Source organism: Thalassophryne amazonica, chromosome 19, assembly GCF_902500255.1.
Source record: "Thalassophryne amazonica chromosome 19, fThaAma1.1, whole genome shotgun sequence".
In the NCBI taxonomy this organism is placed as follows: domain Eukaryota; kingdom Metazoa; phylum Chordata; class Actinopteri; order Batrachoidiformes; family Batrachoididae; genus Thalassophryne; species Thalassophryne amazonica.
In genome coordinates, this window is record NC_047121.1 from 9,379,727 (window position 1) to 9,403,188 (window position 23,462).

General features: G+C 40.1%; 1 protein-coding gene across 3 annotated transcripts in view; it reads right to left on the reverse strand.

Annotated features, from left to right (window-relative positions):
• The window catches only part of nol10 (nucleolar protein 10), a 70,096-nt gene that overhangs the window by 19,335 nt on the left and 27,299 nt on the right, over nucleotides 1–23,462 (reverse strand). For all 3 annotated transcript variants that reach the window (XM_034159626.1, XM_034159624.1, XM_034159625.1), the window contains 6 exons: nucleotides 19,399–19,548; nucleotides 19,137–19,203; nucleotides 14,943–14,995; nucleotides 5,567–5,693; nucleotides 3,929–4,008; nucleotides 1,138–1,236 (listed from right to left, as the gene is read on the reverse strand). In XM_034159626.1, coding sequence (XP_034015517.1) covers nucleotides 1,138–1,236; nucleotides 3,929–4,008; nucleotides 5,567–5,693; nucleotides 14,943–14,995; nucleotides 19,137–19,203; nucleotides 19,399–19,548 — 576 coding nt within the window. The remainder of the gene's footprint in view (nucleotides 1–1,137; nucleotides 1,237–3,928; nucleotides 4,009–5,566; nucleotides 5,694–14,942; nucleotides 14,996–19,136; nucleotides 19,204–19,398; nucleotides 19,549–23,462) is intronic.

The window sequence follows — 23,462 nt, forward strand, 5'->3', positions numbered from 1 at the left end:
GAATGGATGCTGCACTCACTTTATTGTCTGTAATAGTCCCAGATTGCATTTCAGAGCTTCTAGAATTCAAACATTTTTGTGCGGGTGGTGTTGGGGGGTAATTTTGGGTTTCAGCTTTTTTGTTATTCACCACTGTCATCCCTGAATATGTCAATCGTGAGTCACTTTTGTGCGGGTTAAAGTCACTACATTGTTAATTTACTTGTTGTACCCAGGGACTGTGGATGGAAATGAGCTATTTAGCTATAATCTGGTGCATCTCATCTCTGTCTCATTGAGCTTAATGAGGCTGTACATTGTCACTTAAATAAACTAATAAACAAACAGACAAACAAACGAACAAGTAACTGGGACTCCTGTCTTGTGAGAAAGAAACGAGAATCGTACTCCTTTCTGTTCACACAGCTCCAAACACTGTGCGGCTCTCTGTGGAGTCAAGTTAGACCGATAGAGTCCAATCAGACTTAATAACTTCATAAATCAAAAGACACATCTTTCCAAATGTTGTAATACAAACAAACTGCAATCGATCAAAACATTTTTATTTCCTCCCAAAATGAGACATCCTGCATTGATGGGTTCAGCTCAGAGGTACGGAGAGACATTCATACCAAAATGTCTGAAAGGAAATGCTTTAGACCAAAACTACAGATTTTGTTTATTTTTATTTATGTCCACAGTTTAAGGATCAGTGACCAATTTCATATTTATTTACTTTCAGACTCAATAAAATGTTGATATAGAAAACGTGTAAAGCCTACTTTTAGTACACAGAAAATTCACAAGAAGTATCGATAAGGGAACCGATAAGGAATTGGATCGATAAGTGGAATCGATAGATAAAATCTTATCAATAGCAATCCCTAACTGCAACAGATATGATTTTGTGGAAAAGATGTTCTGCAAGTCAAAATGAGCACTATAAGTTAGTAACTTGGATGCACAAATTTTAAACAAATTTCTAAGTTTTGCTATTTTGTATATTCAAGTGTCAAATAAAAAAGCCATAATGCGAGTTGTATCATTTCATCAATCGTGTGCGGTGATTTGGAAGAATTCCAGTCATCAAACTGGATGATTAAATGAAGGATATATTAATTTATTTGAAAGAAGACACATTTAGTCAAGAGTTCTCACCTCAATCTGCACTCTCTGGGTCCTGGTCTCCTCGATCTTCTGTCGGATCTTATCCTTGCGATACTCCTCATAGGCAAAAGGATTTGCCATGCTTTTGACCTGTGGTTAAACCAAGCTGTACTGTGAAATCGTCTAACATAAACAAAACAATTAAATGCAACTATTACAAAATAGAGTCCCTTTATTGAAAGAGTAGTGCCACCTGAGAACACGGCACTATTTAGGGGCCAACTGTGCTGAACTACTGAATGAAATGTTTATGTTTTCAACATTTTTTTTAAAATCAGTTAACACATCCAGGTACAGGTACTATCAAATTAAATATAAAAATAGCTAAGCTATCAAATTTGCAATTTATGATGATTTATTCAAAGCCTGATTTATGCTTCTGCAACAGCTGTAACTCTGTGTCAAGCAATGACACTGGCGTGCATGACAATTTTAAAGGTCTCCGTTGCTGGATTACGCTTTATTCTGGATTAATTTGACCCTCAACAAGCTTTTCTTTCGAATCAACTTCCAATTCAAAGGTAAGGTGAACAATTTCCTCTTTTCCTGATTCTGTGTTGTAAATTTGCAAACTTTTCTGCCAAATGTATTTGATCCATTATCGAAATGTATTCAGCGTGTGCACTGCAAAACCTATTAAAATATAAGAGGGAAGAGTGTCAAATCAGCCTTTTGCTGTGTCTGATTTAACAGGTGCACATCAGGCTGCTGGTCCGAGACGGAGCTCAGTTTGAAAAAAAATAAATGGTTGAGCTCTAATCACGGACATGACTTCGGTCCCACATGCGAGGTTTGATTGACAGCCCTCCTCTCTAACGCAGAAGTCAGTCAGAGACAACGGCGTTAAGCGATTATCGCCTCGTTTCTGCTTAAAACGTCACTCCAGTCATCATCTATCTCAGCAACAGATCTCTGAAGCTTCTGTACAACCATCAGTTCCAAATAAATTCAACATTATTTCACTATAAATTGCACAAGGTCCTAAAAAAAAAAAAATCACCTCCTGACACCAGTGTGTCTGAGTTTGACTTTGTACACCCAAACCGATGAAAGGGAATAACGTGATTATTAACCATCAGATGGCAACGTAAAACCTCTTATAGTGGAGCAGATAACTAACAATTGTTCATTTCTGGAAACATGCACCAAAATTGGCACACAAACACCTTAGACATTACTCTTTTGTTAAAGCATATTAGCCACCTAAATTTTCAATAGGCAGCCAGGTAGGGGTCAATTTAAGAATTACACAGGGGTCAAAATTTAAAAATCCTCCAATCATGTTGAAAACTCTACCACATTATTTGTCTGATCATGAAGATTCCAAAAAGATATAGTTTGGACCATCTGTGACTGAATATTATGGAGTTATGGGGTAAAAACAGCATGTTTGCACAGCCCCATTCCCTATTTTAGTTTTATTTAACAGTGAACATTATTTTGCCTGTTTGTCTATTTGACCCCTTTACTTCTTACAGAAGTATTTTCCTTTTCTTTTATTGTTGTTTATGTACCAGTAACACAAGATCAAATTCTTTATACGTGAGAACTTAATTGGCAATAAATTTGATTCTGATTCTTATGTACATGTGATTTCTTACTTTTTATTCAAAAATACCATTTCCATGTTGTCATTATGGGGTGCTGTGAGTAGAATTTTGAGGGGAAAAATGAATTTATCTCCATTTTGGAATGAGGCTGTAACATAAAATGTGGAAAAAGCGAAGCACTGTGAATACTTTCTGGATGCACTGTATGTTACAATACTGCCTGCTAGGGGTGTTGGAAAAAAAAAATCGACTCACGTCTGAATCGCGATTCTTATTTATTACGATTCTGAATCGATCCAAAATGTCCAAGAATCGATTTTTAAAAAGCATTTTATTAAACATTTCCTTGCTTACTCGCTGCGTGTACTGTTTGTCAGGCAACGGCTTCCGTACTACAGCGTCTCCGCGAGGGCGGGGGGGGTCCGGCGTGCTTCAAACATTTGTGAGCTGAAGCTTAGCATGGCGGATGAAGAGCTATTTCAGCCAGCACCGTCTTTGCTGAAGGCAAATGTTTGGGCGCATTTTGGATTTTATTATTTGTTGCGTAAGAAGGAGCTTGACATGACTTATGCAGTGTGCAGAATCTGCAAAATGAAAGTTAAGTACTTCGGAAACATTTCAAATCCGCAAGCCCACATGCTACGTCATCACCCGGAGCTAAAAGGAGCGGAGCAGCGGTCTCTGCCGACTACTGACCAGCACTTCACTAAACTGCCAGTCAACTCCGAACGAGCAAAGCAGATAAGTAAATTTCCATCTTTAGAATCACTTGATTAACCTTGTAAAGCTGCATTTTCTTAAACATAAACATTTTTTAAGTAATATAAATATTTCTCAGAGCTCTTTGAATCAAAAATCGATTCTGAATCGAATCATCACCCCAAGAATCGGAATCGAATTGAATCGTGAGTTGTTGTACGATTCACATCCCTACTGCCTGCTATAAATTGCACATTCACCTGCAAAAGTATCTCCAACCCAACCGTTTTTTTTAATGTGCGGCAAGCCGTAAATGCAGGAATGGACATATATTAACAAACACAGTGAACTGTCTGCAGTGAAATACGAGTTAAACTGTATCATTGTTTTTTCCCTTTTCATCACAACTTTTTCTGATTTGGGGTTGTATTATATTTGGAGATTTTCTACATACAGAAATGATATATAGAAAACAGAAGCTTGAAAGACTTTTTGTATCAACAAGACCATGATCCAACTCTACACCTCCATACCTTGTGGTAGAGCCTGATGTCCATAAAAAAGCCATGCATGTATGCTCTCAGAAGAGATGATCCAATCAGATGAGACAAACCTGACATGAATAAGAGAAACACATGCAATATTTAAGGAAACGTGGTCAAGGCTTACCAAGTGCTTCTACGTCTAGGCTCAGCTAGGGTACATACAGAATTTCTCTTCTGCACACAATCAAGTTGGATGTGTGGATGTACACTGACAATAATTTACAGAGCTTGAGAACCATCTGCTGAGGTGAAATGCAGAGGAAAGACAGCGTCTCCAACAGGAATTTAGACAATAGAGGAGACTATTACAAAGCAAGGATCACAGTGAGGGCTGTTCAGCCTGAAGCAATGTTTTTAGGGACATAAATGTAACTTACAAAGTACTAAACCTGGCCCAGAGCAGATTATGTTCAAATGCTCATCTTAAATCTGCTATTCAAACACTGATGGGAGAATTTATTAGTATTTTATTTCCTGTACTTTGATGTGTCATATTGTAAATTGGTAATGGTGTAATTTCTTAGGGTTACTAGTGGGATTGTGTTTAAATGCCACATTAAAGGTAAGGGAGAAAAACAACTTTACATTTTCAATTTCAATAACCCAAAATGCCGAGAATAAAGTCTAACGTTTAGTATTACCGACAGGTTTTAGTAAATAAAAGCGTCAAAAGACCCTGAAGTCCTTTGGACAAAGAAACAGTCATTTTGAACAAATAAGGTGAAAGTCATGATCTGCAAGTTACCTGTATGCATTTGCTTGCATTTGTTTACCCTTCCGGGGTCGCCCTGGGGGAGCCCACAGGGATTCAGGTGGAAAGTCTAAAGCCTCTGTCCCACCGAGTGAAGAAGGAGTGAAGAAGGAGCCACGCACCCTGTTTTTTTTTTGTTTCGTGAGCTATCATGGCATTATAGTGGCTCAGAGTGGCTCTTAGAGGCATTATCTTCAGTTAACGAGGCTCCTCTCTGAGCGTGGCGCGCGAAGTGTACAAATATCAAGTTGTATTTAGGATGGAGCTGTGAAACACACCGTGTTGGCTTGCACTCACACATAAAAGGGAACGCCATGCAGCACAAGGCTAGTTATTGGTGTTGTGTGCGTCCCCGCCTGTGAGGATGTGCGTGCACGCAGTGAGATGGAATGAGGATGGAGCAAATACCAAGAACGGTCACTGGTGTTCTGCTGCATCAGTCCAACATGTCTCAGTGTTACATAATCCTGTAAACCAACACAGTCTGTCTCCTCGCAGCCAACCACCTCCCTGCTCCTTGTCATTTTCTCTCTTTAATGCTGCGCCTGCATTCCAATGATCATTCAACCCTTCCACTGCACGCCCACCACCCATCATCACCACATGCACACTGCACACACATCACTAAATACATCTAAAGTCTCTCAATTATGCCTGAGACTCCTACTTAGCTTGTCTCGACACCTGTGGCAAATGCACAGGCGACAAAGAGTCTCCAAATGATTCATAGTTTTGGCTCTAAGTGTCAGGCGGTGAAATTAAATGCCTTTTGTATTCCTTTCTGTTCTAAATTATGTGGTCTCTCTTTGTTTTTTTAATTACTGAATATGCACAGAAGAGGTTTTGAGTAAAAAAATCATGCATCAAGCCCGTACCCAGATTTTCCAGATCCTTCCTGGTGACAAACTTGTAGTCATCGTAGACGGTGCTCTCTGGACTCTCCTCCAGCTCCTCTGTCAGATTGTCAAGGAAGGAGCACCACCGAGGTGCAGGACCAAGGGCCTGAGAACAAACACACTGCTGAATGAGAACCAAACCTGTCATTTATCTGCTGAACAAAATCAAACAGGGGCTCATGCTGACATGTAACCTAATGCTGGAGGCAGACAGAGCTAAAACACCGGTACAGCAAAGTCTAAGGGCCTGATTTACCTAGATCCCAGATAATGAGTGCCATTCTGCATGGAAAAAAACAAACCTTTGATCACCTGCGTGGGGAAAAAACCCAAACCTTTGATCACCTGCGTGGGGAAAAAAACAAACCTTTGGAGACTGTATTGGAAGTGATTTACTAAGATTAAATGTAGAACCCATAGCAGGCGATAATGTGACTCAGACAGCAAGTAAATGAGGATTTTGTGTGTGTGTGTGTGTGTGTATATATATATATATATATATAGTGAGGAAAATAAGTATTTGAACACCCTGCAGTTTTGCAAGTTCTCCCACTTAGAAATCATGGAGGGGTCTGACATGTTCATCTTAGGTGCATGTCCACTGTGAGAGACATAATCTTAAAAAAAAACAAAAAAAAAACGGAAGTCACAATGTATGATTTTTTAATAATTTATTCGTATGTTACTGCTGCAAATAAGTATTTGAACACCTACCAACCAGCAAGAATTCTGGCTCTCATAGACCTTTAAATTTTTCTTTAAGATCTCACTTTGTGGGGTAAGGATGATTCTAAGAAAGCTCAGAACTACACAGGAGGACCTGGTCAATGATCTGAAGAGAGCTGGGACCACAGTCACAAAGATTACATTAGTAACACATGATGCTGTCATGGTTTAAAATCCTGCAGGGCAGCAAGGTTCCCCTGCTCAAGCCATCACATGTCCAGGCCCCTATGAAGTTCACCAGTGACCATCTGGATGATCCAGAGGAGGCATGGGAGAAGGACATGTGGTCAGATGAGACTAGAATAGAGCTTTTTGGAATCAACTCCACTTACCATGTTTAGAGGATGAGAACAACCCCAAGAAAACTATCCCAACCGTGAAGCATGGGGGTGGAAACATCATACTCTGGGGGTGCTGTTCTGCAAAGGGGACAGGACGACTGCACCGTATTAAAGGGAGGATGGATGGGGTCATGTATTGCGAGATTTTGGCAAACAACCTCCTTCCCTCAGTAACAGCATTGAAGATGGGTCATGGCTGGGTCTTCCAGCATGACAATGACCCCAAACACACAGTCAGGACAACTAAGGAGAGGCTCCATAAGAAGCATTTCAAGGTCCTGGAGTGGCCTGGCCAGTCTCCAGACCTGAACTCAATAGAAAATCTTTGGAGTGAGCTGAAACTCCAAACCTGAAAGATCTAGAGAAGATCTGCATGGAGGAGTGGACCAAAATCCCTGCTGCAGTGTGTGAAAACCTGGTCAAGAACTACAGGAAATGTTTGACCTCTGTAACTGCAAACAAAGGCTACTGTACCAAATATTAACATTGATTTTCACAGGTGTTCAAATACTTATTTGCAGCAGTAACATACAAATAAATTATTAAAAAAAAATCATACATTGTGATTTGCAGATTTTGTTTTAGATTTTTTTAGATACACACACACACACACGTATAATTATAATATATATATACATATACACATACATATATATACATATACACATACATATATATATACACACACACACGACTTTTCCTGGATCTAAAAACTCGGCGTTATCGTGATTAGTTGGTGGAGTCTAAATCTCTACCGTTGGCCAAAATTATAGCGTGTACTGGATAAACCGGCTAAACCGCACAGGCCTACCCAACCCTACTGTGAATCTGAACCAAAAACAAAGATGAAACAGTGCTTAAAAAGGTCGACCTCACCTTATCAATCTACAGTCAGCTGTCACTTTTCATGTGCTGTGACACCATCTACTGTTGGTTTCACCATCAATCCATGTTCATCTCCAAAACCTACTCAGAAATAAAGTCCTACATAAGGATGGGTATTGATAAGATTTTATCGATATCGATGCCATTATCGATTCCTCATGAATTTTGTACTAAAAGTAGGCTTTACAGGTTTTCGATGTATTTCACCAAGTCTTAAAGTAAATAAATATGAAATTGGTCACTGTATACTTGATCTCTGGACATAAATAAAAATAAACAAAACGGTGTTTTGCTTTGAAGTTATTAATTCCGACTAGATTCTATCGTTCTAACTTGACTCGTCAGAGAGCCGCGCAACGTTTGGAGCTGTGTGAACAGAACGGAGGAAGATTCTCGTTTCTTTCTCGCAACAAGACAGGAGTCCCAGTTAGCAACTTTAATCCGCACAAAAGTGACTCATTCAGGGATGAAAGTGGTGAAAAACAAAAAAAGCTGAAACTCAAAATTACCCCTCAACACCACCCGCACAAAAATGTTTGAATTCTAGAAGCTCTGAAATGCAATCTGGGACTATTCCAGACGATAAACTGCAGTGAGTGCAGCATCCATTTAGTGAGAAAAAAAACAACTTTCCTTATTCAAATTCATTCCAGTAGTATTCTGCTCTTACTAGGATGTAGCAGTTTTCTAGTTTGGCAGAAAATTCTGGAGGAAATCACTGAAGAAATTAACACATTGAAAATATGGTTTGACCGGAACAAATTGTCATTAAACTTAAATAAGACAGGGATGAAATGGAGGTGTGAGAGTCACTAGGTGTTCACAGGAAACACTTATTTCTGTATGTATGTATTTATTTATGTATGTTCATTGTTAGTTGCTTTTATATTTTCTGTTGTGTTTCTATTCAGGTTCTTTTTGTCTCTTTCTCTAAAATCTCTTTCTCCGCGGCGGCGGAGCGGTGCATTGGTGAAATTTAAGTTCTACCTGGCAGCGTTCACTAGAGGGTCTGATGCTCGCCTCCTCTGGGATGGACAATATTTTTGGGCGTGGGAGCGCGCGCTGCGCACGAGAGGCTACTGGATTCGTCCTGTTGTTCCTGGACTGTCCCCTCCGATGACCGGATCGGCTCCGTTAAAGCTATGCCCGTCTGTGCCGCAGCTTCCTGCTGCTGCCTCTTGCCGGGCTGCGGAGTTTTTATGCCGGTGCTGTCGTCTGCGGGCTCGCAGACGCGGCGTTTCACCTGAGCTCCTCCGGCCGGTGAAACACGCTACGTCACTGGCTGCTGAGGAGCTGAACTTCCGCATGACTTTGTTAAAATATGCTGATCCCACCGAGATCCTTAGTTTGGGTCTCATTAACATCAGATCATTGTCTCTGAAGTCATTGCTGGTTAATGACTTAATTGTGGATCATCATCTGGATATGCTTGGATTATGTGAAACCTGGCTTAAATCCACAGCTGTCCTTCCTCTGAATGAGGCCCGCCCACTGGAGTACACTTTTAGTCACGTTTCACGTGATGTGAGGAAAAGCGGGGGTGTTGCTTTTATTTATAAATCCAGGTTTACTTTAGTAACTGTTGGGGGTCATAAATATAATTCATCTGAGCATCTGATTCTCCGATATGCCCATGATGCTAAGTATTGCCAAGGTCATAAAACTGGAAATCAGCTATGTTATATTGTCACTGTCTATAGGCCTCCTGGCCCATATTCTGATTTTTTAGATGAATTTGGCGCGTTCATCTCTAGTCTTTCAACTAGCGCAGACAATATTTTGATTATTGGTGACTTTAACATTCATATAAATAAGCCCTCTGATCCCCTCGGTAAATCATTTATGGAAATCATGGATGCACTAGGATTTCGGCAGTTCATTCATGGTTCAACGCATATCAGTGGCAATACTCTGGATTTGGTTCTTGCACGTGGCCTTGCTGTCACAAATATCGACATCCTGCCTCTTGCATCAGTGGTCTCTGACCACTCGCTTATTAGGTTTACAATTACGCTGCCGCGTTTAGTGGAGCAACAACCTTGCCTATCATTGCGGCGACGAATTAAACCTTCAACTTTGACTGAACTCGAAGCGAGACTACCAGGAATCTTAACTTCAAGCTTGATGAATTTTCAGTCGGTAGACAGTCTTGTGGATAGCCTGAATTTAGTGCTAAAAACCACACTTGATAATATTGCACCTCCTCTATTAAGGCCATGCCTTCCCAAGGCACAGACACCTTGGTTTAACAGTTATTTGCATGACCTTAGGCAGAAGGCTAGAGGGTTGGAACAGAAATGGCGTAGTTCGAAACTAGAGGTGTTCCACCTTGCGTGGCGTGAAGCTATTTTAGATTATAAGCATGCTTTATTGGCTACGAAGCAGGCCTATTACTCTGAATTGATAAACAAAAACAAGCATAACTCAAAGTTTTTGTTTGATACGGTGGCATTTCTTATTCATGGCCAGCCACCTGTTGGCCGTTCTCCTTTTTTAGCACAGGACTTTCTGGACTATTTCGAAAAGAAAATAGAAGATATTAGGTTGAGCACATCTCAGCATACTTTGGTCCAGTCATTGTATCCAGCTACTGAGCTGGGGACTACTACTGAGGTGCTACCTAGATTCAAGGAATTTAACAGTATCTCACAAGGTGTGCTGACGAAACTCGTGATGTCTACTAGAAGCACAACCTGTTTATTTGATCCTACACCAACAAAATTGTTTAAGGATCTTTGGCCCACTCTTGGGCCGACTGTGCTGGAAATTGTTAACTTTTCTTTAAACTCTGGATCTGTTCCACATTGTTTTAAATCTGCCGTGGTTAAACCACTACTCAAGAAATCTAATCTTGATCCTGGTGTATTGAAAAATTATAGGCCGATATCAAATCTGTCATTCTGCTCTAAAATTCTGGAAAAGGTGGTTTCACGGCAGCTTGTGGACTATCTTACTGAGGATGGCCTTTTTGAGCCACTGCAGTCTGCTTTTAGAAGACATCACTCCACAGAAACAGCACTTATTAAAGTAGTTAATGATCTTCTGCGAGCAGCGGACTCGGATACTACTACAGTATTGGTGTTGTTGGATCTCAGTGCTGCATTTGACACAGTTGATCATCATATTCTACTTGATAGACTAGAAAACTGTTTCGGGATTACTGGGACTGCTCTTGCGTGGCTGATGTCTTATTTGTCTGGTCATTCCCACTGCGTTTTGTGCAACGTCACTACCTCTGACTTTAAGGGCATGAAGTTTGGGGTTCCGCAGGGATCCGTTCTGGGTCCCCTGCTTTTTTCCCTGTATAAGGCACCCTTGGGAACATTTTGCAGCGTTTTGGGGTTGCTTTTCATTGCTATGCTGATGATACTCAGTTGTATATGCCGATAGCTGCTGGAAATCCTGTCCACATAAAATCTTTACAGGACTGTCTCGCAGCAGTGAGAAGTTGGATGTCTAGCAACTTTCTACTTTTGAACTATAAAAAAGCCCTCCGTAAAGCTAGGACATCTTACTACTCATCACTAATTGAAGAAAATAAGAACAACCCCAGGTTTCTTTTCAGCACTGTAGCCAGGCTGACGAAGAGTCAGAGCTCTATTGAGCTGAGTATTCCTTTAACTTTAACTAGTAATGACTTCATGACTTTCTTTGCTAATAGAATTTTAACTATTAGAGAAAAAATTACTCATAACCATCCCAAAGACGTATCGTTATCTTTGGCTGCTTTCAGTGATGCCGGTATTTGGTTAGACTCTTTCTCTCCGATTGTTCTGTCTGAGTTATTTTCATTAGTTACTTCATCCAAACCATCAACATGTCTATTAGACCCCATTCCTACCAGGCTGCTCAAGGAAGCCCTACCATTATTTAATGCTTTGATCTTAAATATGATCAATCTATCTTTATTAGTTGGCTATGTACCACAGGCTTTTAAGGTGGCAGTAATTAAACCATTACTTAAAAAGCCATCACTTGACCCAGCTATCTTAGCTAATTATAGGCCAATCTCCAACCTTCCTTTTCTTTCAAAAATTCTTGAAAGGGTAGTTGTAAAACAGCTAACTGATCATCTGCAGAGGAATGGTCTATTTGAAGAGTTTCAGTCAGGTTTTAGAATTCATCATAGTACAGAAACAGCATTAGTGAAGGTTACAAATGATCTTCTTATGGCCTCAGACAGTGGACTCATCTCTGTGCTTGTTCTGTTAGACCTCAGTGCTGCTTTTGATACTGCTGACCATAAAATTTTATTACAGAGATTAGAGCATGCCATAGGTATTAAAGGCACTGCGCTGCGGTGGTTTGAATCATATTTATCTAATAGATTACAATTTGTTCATGTAAATGGGGAATCTTCTTCACAGACTAAGGTTAATTATGGAGTTCCACAAGGTTCTGTGCTAGGACCAATTTTATTCACTTTATACATGCTTCCCTTAGGCAGTATTATTAGACGGCATTGCTCAAATTTTCATTGTTACACAGATGATACCCAGCTTTATCTATCCATGAAGCCAGAGGACACACACCAATTAGCTAAACTGCAGGATTGTCTTACAGACATAAGGACATGGATGACCTCTAATTTCCTGCTTTTAAACTCAGATAAAACTGAAGTTATTGTACTTGGCCCCACAAATCTTAGAAACATGGTGTCTAACCAGATCCTTACTCTGGATGGCATTACCCTGACCTCTAGTAATACTGTGAGAAATCTTGGAGTCATTTTTGATCAGGATATGTCATTCAAAGCGCATATTAAACAAATATGTAAGACTGCTTTTTTGCATTTATGCAATATCTCTAAAATTAGAAAGGTCTTGTCTCAGAGTGATGCTGAAAAACTAATTCATGCATTTATTTCCTCTAGGCTGGACTATTGTAATTCATTATTATCAGGTTGACCTAAAAGTTCCCTGAAAAGCCTTCAGTTAATTCAAAATGCTGCAGCTAGAGTACTGACGGGGACTAGAAGGAGAAAGCATATCTCACCCATATTGGCCTCTCTTCATTGGCTTCCTGTTAATTCTAGAATAGAATTTAAAATTCTTATTCTTACTTATAAGGTTTTGAATAATCAGGTCCCTTCTTATCTTAGGGACCTCATAGTACCATATCACCCCAATAGAGCGCTTCGCTCTCAGACTGCAGGCTTACTTGTAGTTCCTAGGGTTTGTAAGAGTAGAATGGGAGGCAGAGCCTTCAGCTTTCAGGCTCCTCTCCTGTGGAACCAGCTCCCAATTCAGATCAGGGAGACAGATACCCTCTCTACTTTTAAGATTAGGCTTAAAACTTTCCTTTTTGCTAAAGCTTATAGTTAGGGCTGGATCAGGTGACCCTGAACCATCCCTTAGTTATGCTGCTATAGAGTTAGACTGCTGGGGGGTTCCCATGATGCACTGAGTGTTTCTTTCTCTTTTTGCTCTGTATGCACCACTCTGCATTTAATCATTAGTGATTGATATCTGCTCCCCTCCACAGCATGTCTTTTTCCTGGTTCTCTCCCTCAGCCCCAACCAGTCCCAGCAGAAGACTGCCCCTCCCTGAGCCTGGTTCTGCTGGAGGTTTCTTCCTGTTAAAAGGGAGTTTTTTTCCTTCCCACTGTCGCCAAGTGCTTGCTCACAGGGGGTCGTTTTGACCATTGGGGTTTTTACGTAATTACTGTATGGCCTTGCCTTACAATATAAAGCGCCTTGGGGCAACTGTTTGTTGTGATTTGGCGCTATATAAATAAAATTGATTGATTGATTGATTGAACTCTGATAAGACTGAAATGATGGTTCTTGGTCCAGCAAGACATCGGCATCAATTTGATCAGCTGGCGTTTAGCCTGGGTTCATGTGTTATACATCATACTGACAAAGTGAGGAACCTTGGGGTAATTTTTGATCCTACGTTGTCCTTTGACCTCCACTTTAGGGACATTACGAGGACTGCTTTCTTTCATTTAAGAAATATAGCAAAGATTCATCCCATCCTGTCTATGGCTGATGCTGAGACTCTGGTTCATGCGTTTGTCTCTTCTAGATTGGACTATTGTAATGCTTTGTTTTCTGGTTTACCACAGTCCAGCATCAGGGGTCTTCAGCTGGTTCAAAATGCTGCTGCCAGACTTCTGACGCGAAGCAGAAGGTTTGACCATATTATGCCGGTTCTGGCATCCCTTCACTGGCTTCCTGTCTCTTTGAGATCGGATTTTAAAGTATTACTATTGGCCTATAAAATTGTTCACGGACTGGCGCCCCCCTATCTGGCCGGCCTGGTTGAGTCCTATGTGCCGGCAAGGGCTCTGCGTTCACAGGGTGCAGAACTATTGTGTGTGCCGAGGGTGAAGAAAAGGTCAGCGGGTTACAGAGCTTTTTATCACCGCGCTCCAGCTCTGTGGAATGATCTGCCTGCACAAATACGACAGTCGGACTCTGTGGAGACTTTTAAAGCCAGGTTGAAGACACCTCTCTTCTCCCTGTTTTATCATTAGTATTTTATTGTGTGTCTTTCTTTTTTAAATACATTTTATTTATTTTACTTCTTTTCATTTTTTTATGGTTAAATTTTTTATTGTATTTTAATCTTATTTGATTTTATTCTGCTTTTAAATGCTTGTGAAGCGCCTTGAGGCGATTACTCGTGATTTGGCGCTATATAAATTAATAAATTATTATTATTATTAAAATTGTATATAATAATCATTAGTAATATATAAACAAAAATAAATTTAAGAAATATTACAATTTGAAAACAAATGTACCCGAACGTGATGACAGCTGCAAATGCTTAATGCTAACTTTTAACATGGAAAATGCCACAGACATGCTAATGCGTTAGCATCGCTCCCATTTTTAAGTTATAAAATACATCTATGAACTGTTTCAGAAGACTATAACAGGTCGGTTTAACACAGAAAATGTAAATAATACTCACAGACGTATGCTCTTTAGGGTTTTAGCAGGGGAAAATTAAGCGAAAGAAAGAAAGAATAAACGAAGCAATAGATCGAAGCATTGCTTCAATCTGCGAACCACTGCTTCGATTGGTTCAAGGTTCAAAGCAAAGCCGCGCTGCAGAAAAGTTGATTACGGACCCGCTGCAGGGTCTGTAATCAATGTAGAGAAATTATCATTTTCCTGACAAACACCCCCCAAAACAACGGCCACTCTGAAGGACCGATAACATAATCGTTAAGCACAAAGCTTATTGATGTCGGTGGATCGAATCATTTCTTGACACCCGAAAGGAACCAGTTCTCGATACCCATCCCTAGTCCTACATGATATGAAGTGTGGACTACAAATCCTGAAGTGATTAGATGATGATGATGATGTTTCATGAAGCATTAAAAATGACGCCATCCTAAGGAAGGAAATCTCAAAGTGAAGCAAATACTGTATGTCTGGACTCACCGGGATGTAGAATGTGTTCATCTTGGTGTCTTCATTGGCAGTGAACAGCATACCTGTCAATGATATGATGGAAGAAGAATGTTTAATTAATGTGAGGAAAAATTAAAGCAGAAATGAACCAATATCATGTCAAGAAATATCTATGAACAAGCAAAGTGAGAACATGACTAGGAATGGGTATTGGTAAGATTTTATCGACATCGATACAATTATTGATTCCGCTTACTGATCCGATTCCCTTATCAATACCTCTTGTAAATTTTCTGTGTACTAAAAATAAGCTTTACAGGTTTTCTATGTCAACAACATTTTATTGAGTCTTAAAGTAAATAAATATGAAATTGGTCACTGGGTCCTTGATCTCTCAACATAAATAGAAATAAACAAAATCTGTAGTTTTTGTTAAAAGCATTTCCAGTCAGACATTAATGGCATCAATGTCACTCCATACGTCTGAGCTGAACTCAGACGGCTGCTAGAGTCTGCATGTCTGCAGCCACACAGTCTTGGGCTGTTGCACATCAGCGCTGGACGTCTCGTTTTGAGAGGAAAAAAAACATTTTGATTGATTGCAGTTTATTGTTTGTATTACAACATTTGGAAAGAGGTGTCATTTGATTTAAATGGCGATTCGCATTGAAGCTAGTAATTCCGAACGGACTCTATCGTTCTAACTTGACTCAGTAGGGAGCGGCACAGCATTTGGAGCGATGGAACAGAAGATGATTCTCGTTTCTTCCTCGCAACAAGACAGGAGTCCCAGTTAGTCACTTTAATCCGCACAAAAGTGACTCATAATTGACATATTTTAATGGTTTTGTGAGGGGGTTAAGAAACGGATTTTCCGCTTCTGAAAAGCAGCAATGCAAAAAACCAATGAAGCAGCGGGTCAGAGCACTTCATTGCTTCAAGCTTCAAAGCAGAGTCATGCTGCAGAAGCGGTTGATCACAGACCCGCTGCAGGGTGTACAATCAACGTTGAGAAATGATCATTTTCCCGACAAACACCCTCAAGAACAACTCTCTGAAGGACCGATGAATCGTTAAGGAAAAAGGCTACTGATATCGGTGGATCAAATCATGTCTTAACGATACCCGAAAAGAACCACTTCTGGAGACCCAACAGTAAACGTGACTGCAAATTCACACACATTCTCCCAATTCCACTGCCATCAATTAGAAGCTGCATTAAATCTGAGTCAAACAGTGCACGACAAAACTATAATATGTGTCAGGACATACAGCCACATATCCTCTGAACTCACAAACCTGCTGGAGAGTTTGAAATGTATGCTTAAATAAATAAAATACATCATTTATCATAGCCAGAAACTATAAAAACAAACTGCTGTCAAATACTCAAATTTACAACAGTTCTTGAACTATCCACATATATTGAACCCTTCCATCGTGAAAAATAATAAATCTAATATTCAAACAATGACATTTAATGAAAATCACTTTATTCTGCACGTAGCATTTACAATTTTGCCAAAAATAAACCAACTGTTGGGGCCCCATCACACTTAGTACTTATGAGCACGAGCCGAGCCAAATCAGGCGGAATGTCAAAAAACCAAAATACGAGCCAATCTGGGAGAGAATAAGAATTGTGGAGGACAACCGTCCAAATACCCAGACTGCGCTCTGCCCCGCCCTGACAGAGTCGTGTACATGCTGTGTGCATGAGCCTCCGGACGTAGCACAAATATAGGTGGAACACTAAGGGTACCTGGACAGCTGCCAGAATGCAGTAAGAACAAATAAGAACGCACTTACAAGCCGTACAATCGCGGTCTGATAGCAGTTGGGCAGAATATATTGCAGCAGCTCTCGCGGTGCATTCAGGCACATTTGGGACATTCAGCCAGGTTCAAAGTGGCAGAAACATGCTGCACCGACACCCCCCACCCCCAAACACGATCAGAATGCCACGAATGCCGTCTTCACGCCGTCCAATTGTTTAGAATGCAGTCAGCCACGCTTCGACTGGCGTTCGATATTTTTCGACTTCGACTGCACCACAAATGTTTTGAACATGAGCAACATTTGGGGCGACCGCACAACTGTGTCTGACTGTTTGGACTGCACTCAGAATGCCATTATGTTACAGCCTTATTCCAAAATGGCAGAAATTCAAATTTTCCCTCAACCTTCTACTCACAACACTCCATGATGACAACATGAAAAAGTTTTTAGAATTTGTTTGCAAATTTATTAAAAATAAAAAACTATGAAATCACATGTGCATAAGTATTCACAACCTTTGTTCAAAACTTTGTTGATGTACCTTTGGCAGCAATTACAGCCTCAGGTCTTCTTGAATATGATGCCACAAGCTTGGTGCACCTATCTTTGGACAGTTTTGTCTATTCCTCTTTGCAGCACCTCTCAAGCTCCATCAGGTTGGATGTGGAGCGTCGGTGTACAGCCATTTTCAGATCTCTCCAGAGATGTTCAATCAGATTCAGGTCTGGACTCTGGCTGGACCACTCAAGGACATTCACAGAGTTGTCCTGAAGCCACTCCTTTGATATCTTGGCTGTATGCTTAGGGTCATTGTCCTGCTGAAAGATGAACTGTCGCGCCAGTCTGAGGTCAAGAGTGCTCTGGAGCAGGTTTTCATCCAGGATGTCTCTGTGCATTGCTGCATTCATCTTTCCCTCAATCCTGACTAGTCTCCCAGTTCCTGCTGCTGAAAAACATCCCTACAGCATGATGCTGCCACCACCATGCTTCACTGTAGGGATGTTGCTTGGTTTCCTCCAAACATGACATCTGGCATTCACACCAAAGAGTTCAATCTTTGTCTCATCAGACCAGAAAAGTTTGTTTCTCCTGGTCTGAGTCCTTCAGGTGCCTTTTGTCAAACTCCAGGTGGGCTGCCATGTGCCTTTTACTAAAGAGTGGCTTCCATCTGGTTACTCTACCATACACGCCTGATTGGTGGACTGCTGCAGAGATGGTTGCCCTTCTGGGAGGTTCTCCTCTCTCCACAAAGGACTGCTGGAGCTCTGACATAGTGACCATCGGGTTCTTGGTCACCTCTCTGACTAAGGCCCTTCTCCCTGATCACTCAGTTTAGATGGGCGGCCAGCTCTAGGAAGAGTCCTGGTGGATTCGACAGTCTTCCATTTACAGATGATGGAGTACACTGTGCTCATTGGGACCTTCAAAGCAGCAGATATGTTTCTGTATGCTTCTCCAGATTTGTGCCTCAAGCCATTCCTGTCTCAGAGGTCTACAGACAATGCCTTTGACTTCATGCTTGGTGTGTGCTCTGACACACCAAATGTGGGACCTTATATGTAGATTGGTGTGTGTCTTTCCAAATCATGTCCAATCAACTGAATTTACCCCAGGTGGACTCCAATTAAGCTGTCGAAACATCTCAGGGATGATCAGTGGAAACAGGAGGCACCTGAGCTCAATTTTGAGCTTCAAGGCAGACTATGAATATTTATTTACATGTGATTTCTTAGTTTTTTTATTTTTAATAAAATCTTTTTGTCATTATGGGGTATTGCGTGTAGAAGTTTGAGGAAAAAATAACTTGCATCCATTTTGGAATAAGGCTGTAACTGTGAATACTTTCCAGATGCCCATGTTTCTAAATTTTAATGTATTATCTTATACATTGTTACAATGACCAAGCTGACTGTTTTATCTGTATATTGTTTGTATTTTATTTGTTTTTAAGGTTCTCTTGATGATGTAAACCTGTCTATTATGTGTGCTCCTGCCTTTCTTGGCCAGGTCACCCCTGTACAAGAGGTTTCAATCTCAATGGGCTTTTTATCTGGTTAAAATATGTTATACGAGTATATTCTTACAGCCTAAATTGAGTATCTTGCCAGAAGGCAAGACACTCTTCACCATGATGGTCAGCGTGCGTAAAACATCAGATGCCGCTCCCCAATCCGTCTCTCATACTCCAACTTATTCTCACTCACGAACAAGACCCTGAGGTAATTAAATTCCTCCACTTGGGGCAAAAACTCTCACCTGACCCAAAGGGGACAATTCACCCTTTTCTGACAGAGGACCATGGAAAAGATGAATGAATTTTCATAAAAATAAATTCAGTTCTATAACCACTGTAATCTACATTAGGATCAAATCCATGTAAGATAAAAACTGCCAAATGACCTCAGTGACCACATTAGCAGTGCTTCATTCACACATTATTCTTACCTGATTTAGGGTACAGACAAACATCATTGATGTCGGCTTGAGGCTGTATGGAAGAGAACACTTTGCCCTGTGGTAAAGAAAACAGGTTGTGACAACAAAACTATACTAACCAGGTTAGACTGGATTCGTTAAACAATTAAACCACAATTAAGGTTTCTGTGATCAGCGCCACGGTTTGCATGGATTCATGGGTATGACAACACCTGTTAGTTAATACATAATGAGAATGAAAACAAATGTAACTGCTAAATGTCAGTCTTACCGTGTCTTTGTTCCAGATTTTTATAATCTTACAGTCGGCAGATAAAACCAGGTCCAGCTGCTCATGGAAATTGAGCGACTTAATTGGCAGGTTGTAGTAGTGGTCTTTAACCAGCAGGGGGAGGCTGGAGCGTAGGTCATACAACAACACCTTCAGAAAAACAAAGCATTCAAAATTACAGCACATATAGTATAAGTATATCGCCCTGCTGCCGCTTCATCCTTTGATTACAGTGAAAAGCCGACCTTTTTCAAAACACCTTCTGGAACTGATAAGTTCAAAAACCAAGCCTCGTTAATGATCAACTCGCCCCCAGTGTCTATGCCAGGGACTAATTACACACAAAAGTCACTTCAACGTTGTTCCGGCTGCCTCTGTTTTTGGTCACAGTCGCCACAGCAGATCCAGTAAAAGTCTGTTCATCATTACCAGAAATATCAGATTATTTTATATATCAGTGGACCTCAGATGTAAAGACAGATGTCACCAAATATGAAACTAACTTGAGATAGCTTTAATGTCTGACTTGATAAATTTGAACATATTTTCATGTAAAAAAAAATTCTAATTTAAAAAAAAAAAAAATTCTAATTATTTTAAATATCACAACAAAAAGCAAAATTGCAACAAAAAGTGAAGCAGATATAGGTCTGATTTTTTTTATTTTTGCAATGCAACCTCAGTCTGAACAGTCATATAGTAATTCCTGTGCCTTTTGAGTTCACTCTTGATAGCAGGAGGTGGTAAAATCACAAGTCAGAATTGCAATACATCCACTTGGGAAATGATTCACAGTATTAATACCAACATTTTGGCATCAAAATTAATCCTATATCTTGAAAACAACCCCCCCACCCCTTGAATGTAACAAAGTATGGTCTATTTTCAATTATCTGGCTTAAACGTGTAAAGTTTGTCCATGCTCTTCAAAAACTTTATAAACACAATTCTTTCACAAAGGGTTTATTTCAGTAACACTGTGTGAATAACATAACTTAGGAGGAGGCCATGCTCTTCAATCAATCAATCAATCAATCAATCAATAAATTTTATTTATATAGCGCCAAATCACAACAAACAGTTGCCCCAAGGCGCTTTATATTGTAAGGCAAGGCCATACAATAATTACGTAAAAACCCCAACGGTCAAAACGACCCGCTGTGAGCAAGCACTTGGCGACAGTGGGAAGGAAAAACTCCCTTTTAACAGGAAGAAACCTCCAGCAGAACCAGGCTCAGGGAGGGGCAGTCCTCTGCTGGGACTGGTTGGGGCTGAGGGAGAGAACCAGGAAAAAGACATGCTGTGGAGGGGAGCAGAGATCAATCACTAATGATTAAATGCAGAGTGGTGCATACAGAGCAAAAAGAGAAAGAAACACTCAGTGCATCATGGGAACCCCCCAGCAGTCTAAGTCTATAGCAGCATAACTAAGGGATGGTTCAGGGTCACCTGATCCAGCCCTAACTATAAGCTTTAGCAAAAAGGAAAGTTTTAAGCCTAATCTTAAAAGTAGAGAGGGTGTCTGTCTCCCTGATCTGAATTGGGAGCTGGTTCCACAGGAGAGGAGCCTGAAAGCTGGGGTGATATGGTACTATGAGGTCCCTAAGATAAGATGGGACCTGATTATTCAAAACCTTATAAGTAAGAAGAAGAATGAATTTTAAATTCTATTCTAGAATTAACAGGAAGCCAATGAAGAGAGGCCAATATGGGTGAGATATGCTCTCTCCTTCTAGTCCCCGTCAGCACTCTAGCTGCAGCATTTTGAATTAACTGAAGGCTTTTCAGGGAACTTTTAGGACAACCTGATAATAATGAATTACAATAGTCCAGCCTAGAGGAAATAAATGCATGAATTAGTTTTTCAGCATCACTCTGAGACAAGACCTTTCTAATTTTAGAGATATTGCGTAAATGCAAAAAAGCAGTCCTACATATTTGTTTAATATGCGCTTTGAATGACATATCCTGATCAAAAATGACTCCAAGATTTCTCACAGTATTACTAGAGGTCAGGGTAATGCCATCCAGAGTAAGGATCTGGTTAGACACCATGTTTCTAAGATTTGTGGGGCCAAGTACAATAACTTCAGTTTTATCTGAGTTTAAAAGCAGGAAATTAGAGGTCATCCATGTCTTTATGTCTGTAAGACAATCCTGCAGCTTAGCTAATTGGTGTGTGTCCTCTGGCTTCATGGATAGATAAAGCTGGGTATTATCTGCGTAACAATGAAAATTTAAGCAATGCCGTCTAATAATACTACCTAAGGGAAGCATGTATAAAGTGAATAAAATTGGTCCTAGCACAGAACCTTGTGGAACTCCATAATTAACCTTAGTCTGTGAAGAAGATTCCCCATTTACATGAACAAATTGTAATCTATTAGATAAATATGATTCAAACCACCGCAGCGCAGTGCCTTTAATACCTATGGCATGCTCTAATCTCTGTAATAAAATGTTATGGTCAACAGTATCAAAAGCAGCACTGAGGTCTAACAGAACAAGCACAGAGATGAGTCCACTGTCTGAGGCCATAAGAAGATCATTTGTAACCTTCACTAATGCTGTTTTTGTACTATGATGAGTTCTAAAACCTGACTGAAACTCTTCAAATAGACCATTCCTCTGCAGATGATCAGTTAGCTGTTTTACAACTACCCTTTCAAGAATTTTTGAGAGAAAAGGAAGGTTGGAGATTGGCCTATAATTAGCTAAGATAGTTGGGTCAAGTGATGGCTTTTTAAGTAATGGTTTAATTACTGCCACCTTAAAAGCCTGTGGTACATAGCCAACTAATAAAGATAGATTGATCATATTTAAGATTGAAGCATTAAATAATGGTAGGGCTTCCTTGAGCAGCCTGGTAGGAATGGGGTCTAATAGACATGTTGATGGTTTGGATGAAGTAACTAATGAAAATAACTCAGACAGAACAATCTGAGAGAAAGAGTCTAACCAAATACCGGCATCACTGAAAGCAGCCAAAGATAACGATACGTCTTTGGGATGGTTATGAGTAATTTTTTCTCTAATAGTTAAAATTTTATTAGCAAAGAAAGTCATGAAGTCATTACTAGTTAAAGTTAAAGGAATACTCGGCTCAATAGAGCTCTGACTCTTTGTCAGCCTGGCTACAGTGCTGAAAAGAAACCTGGGGTTGTTCTTATTTTCTTCAATTAGTGATGAGTAGTAAGATGTCCTAGCTTTATGGAGGGCTTTTTTTTTTTTATAGAGCAACAGACTCTTTTTCCAGACTAAGTGAAGATCTTCTAAATTAGTGAGACGCCATTTCCTCTCCAACTTACGGGTTATCTGCTTTAAGCTGCGAGTTTGTGAGCTATACCACGGAGTCAGGCACTTCTGATTTAAAGCTCTTTTTCAGAGGAGCTACAGCATCCAAAGTTGTCTTCAATGAGGATGTAAAACTATTGACGAGATACTCTATCTCACTTACAGAGTTTAGGTAGCTACTCTGCACTGTGTTGGTATATGACATTAGAGAACATAAAGAAGGAATCATATCCTTAAACCTAGTTACAGCGCTTTCTGAAAGACTTCTAGTGTAATGAAACTTATCCCCACTGCTGGGTAGTCCATCAGAGTAAATGTAAATGTTATTAAGAAATGATCAGACAGAAGGGAGTTTTCAGGGAATACTGTTAAGTCTTCTATTTCCATACCATAAGTCAGAACAAGATCTAAGATATGATTAAAGTGGTGGGTGGACTCATTTACTTTTTGAGCAAAGCCAATTGAGTCTAATAATAGATTAAATGCAGTGTTGAGGCTGTCATTCTCAGCATCTGTGTGGATGTTAAAATCGCCCACTATAATTATCTTATCTGAGCTAAGCACTAAGTCAGACAAAAGGTCTGAAAATTCACAGAGAAACTCACAGTAACGACCAGGTGGATGATAGATAATAACAAATAAAACTGGTTTTTGGGACTTCCAATTTGGATGGACAAGACTAAGAGTCAAGCTTTCAAATGAATTAAAGCTCTGTCTGGGTTTTTGATTAATTAATAAGCTGGAATGGAAGATTGCTGCTAATCCTCCGC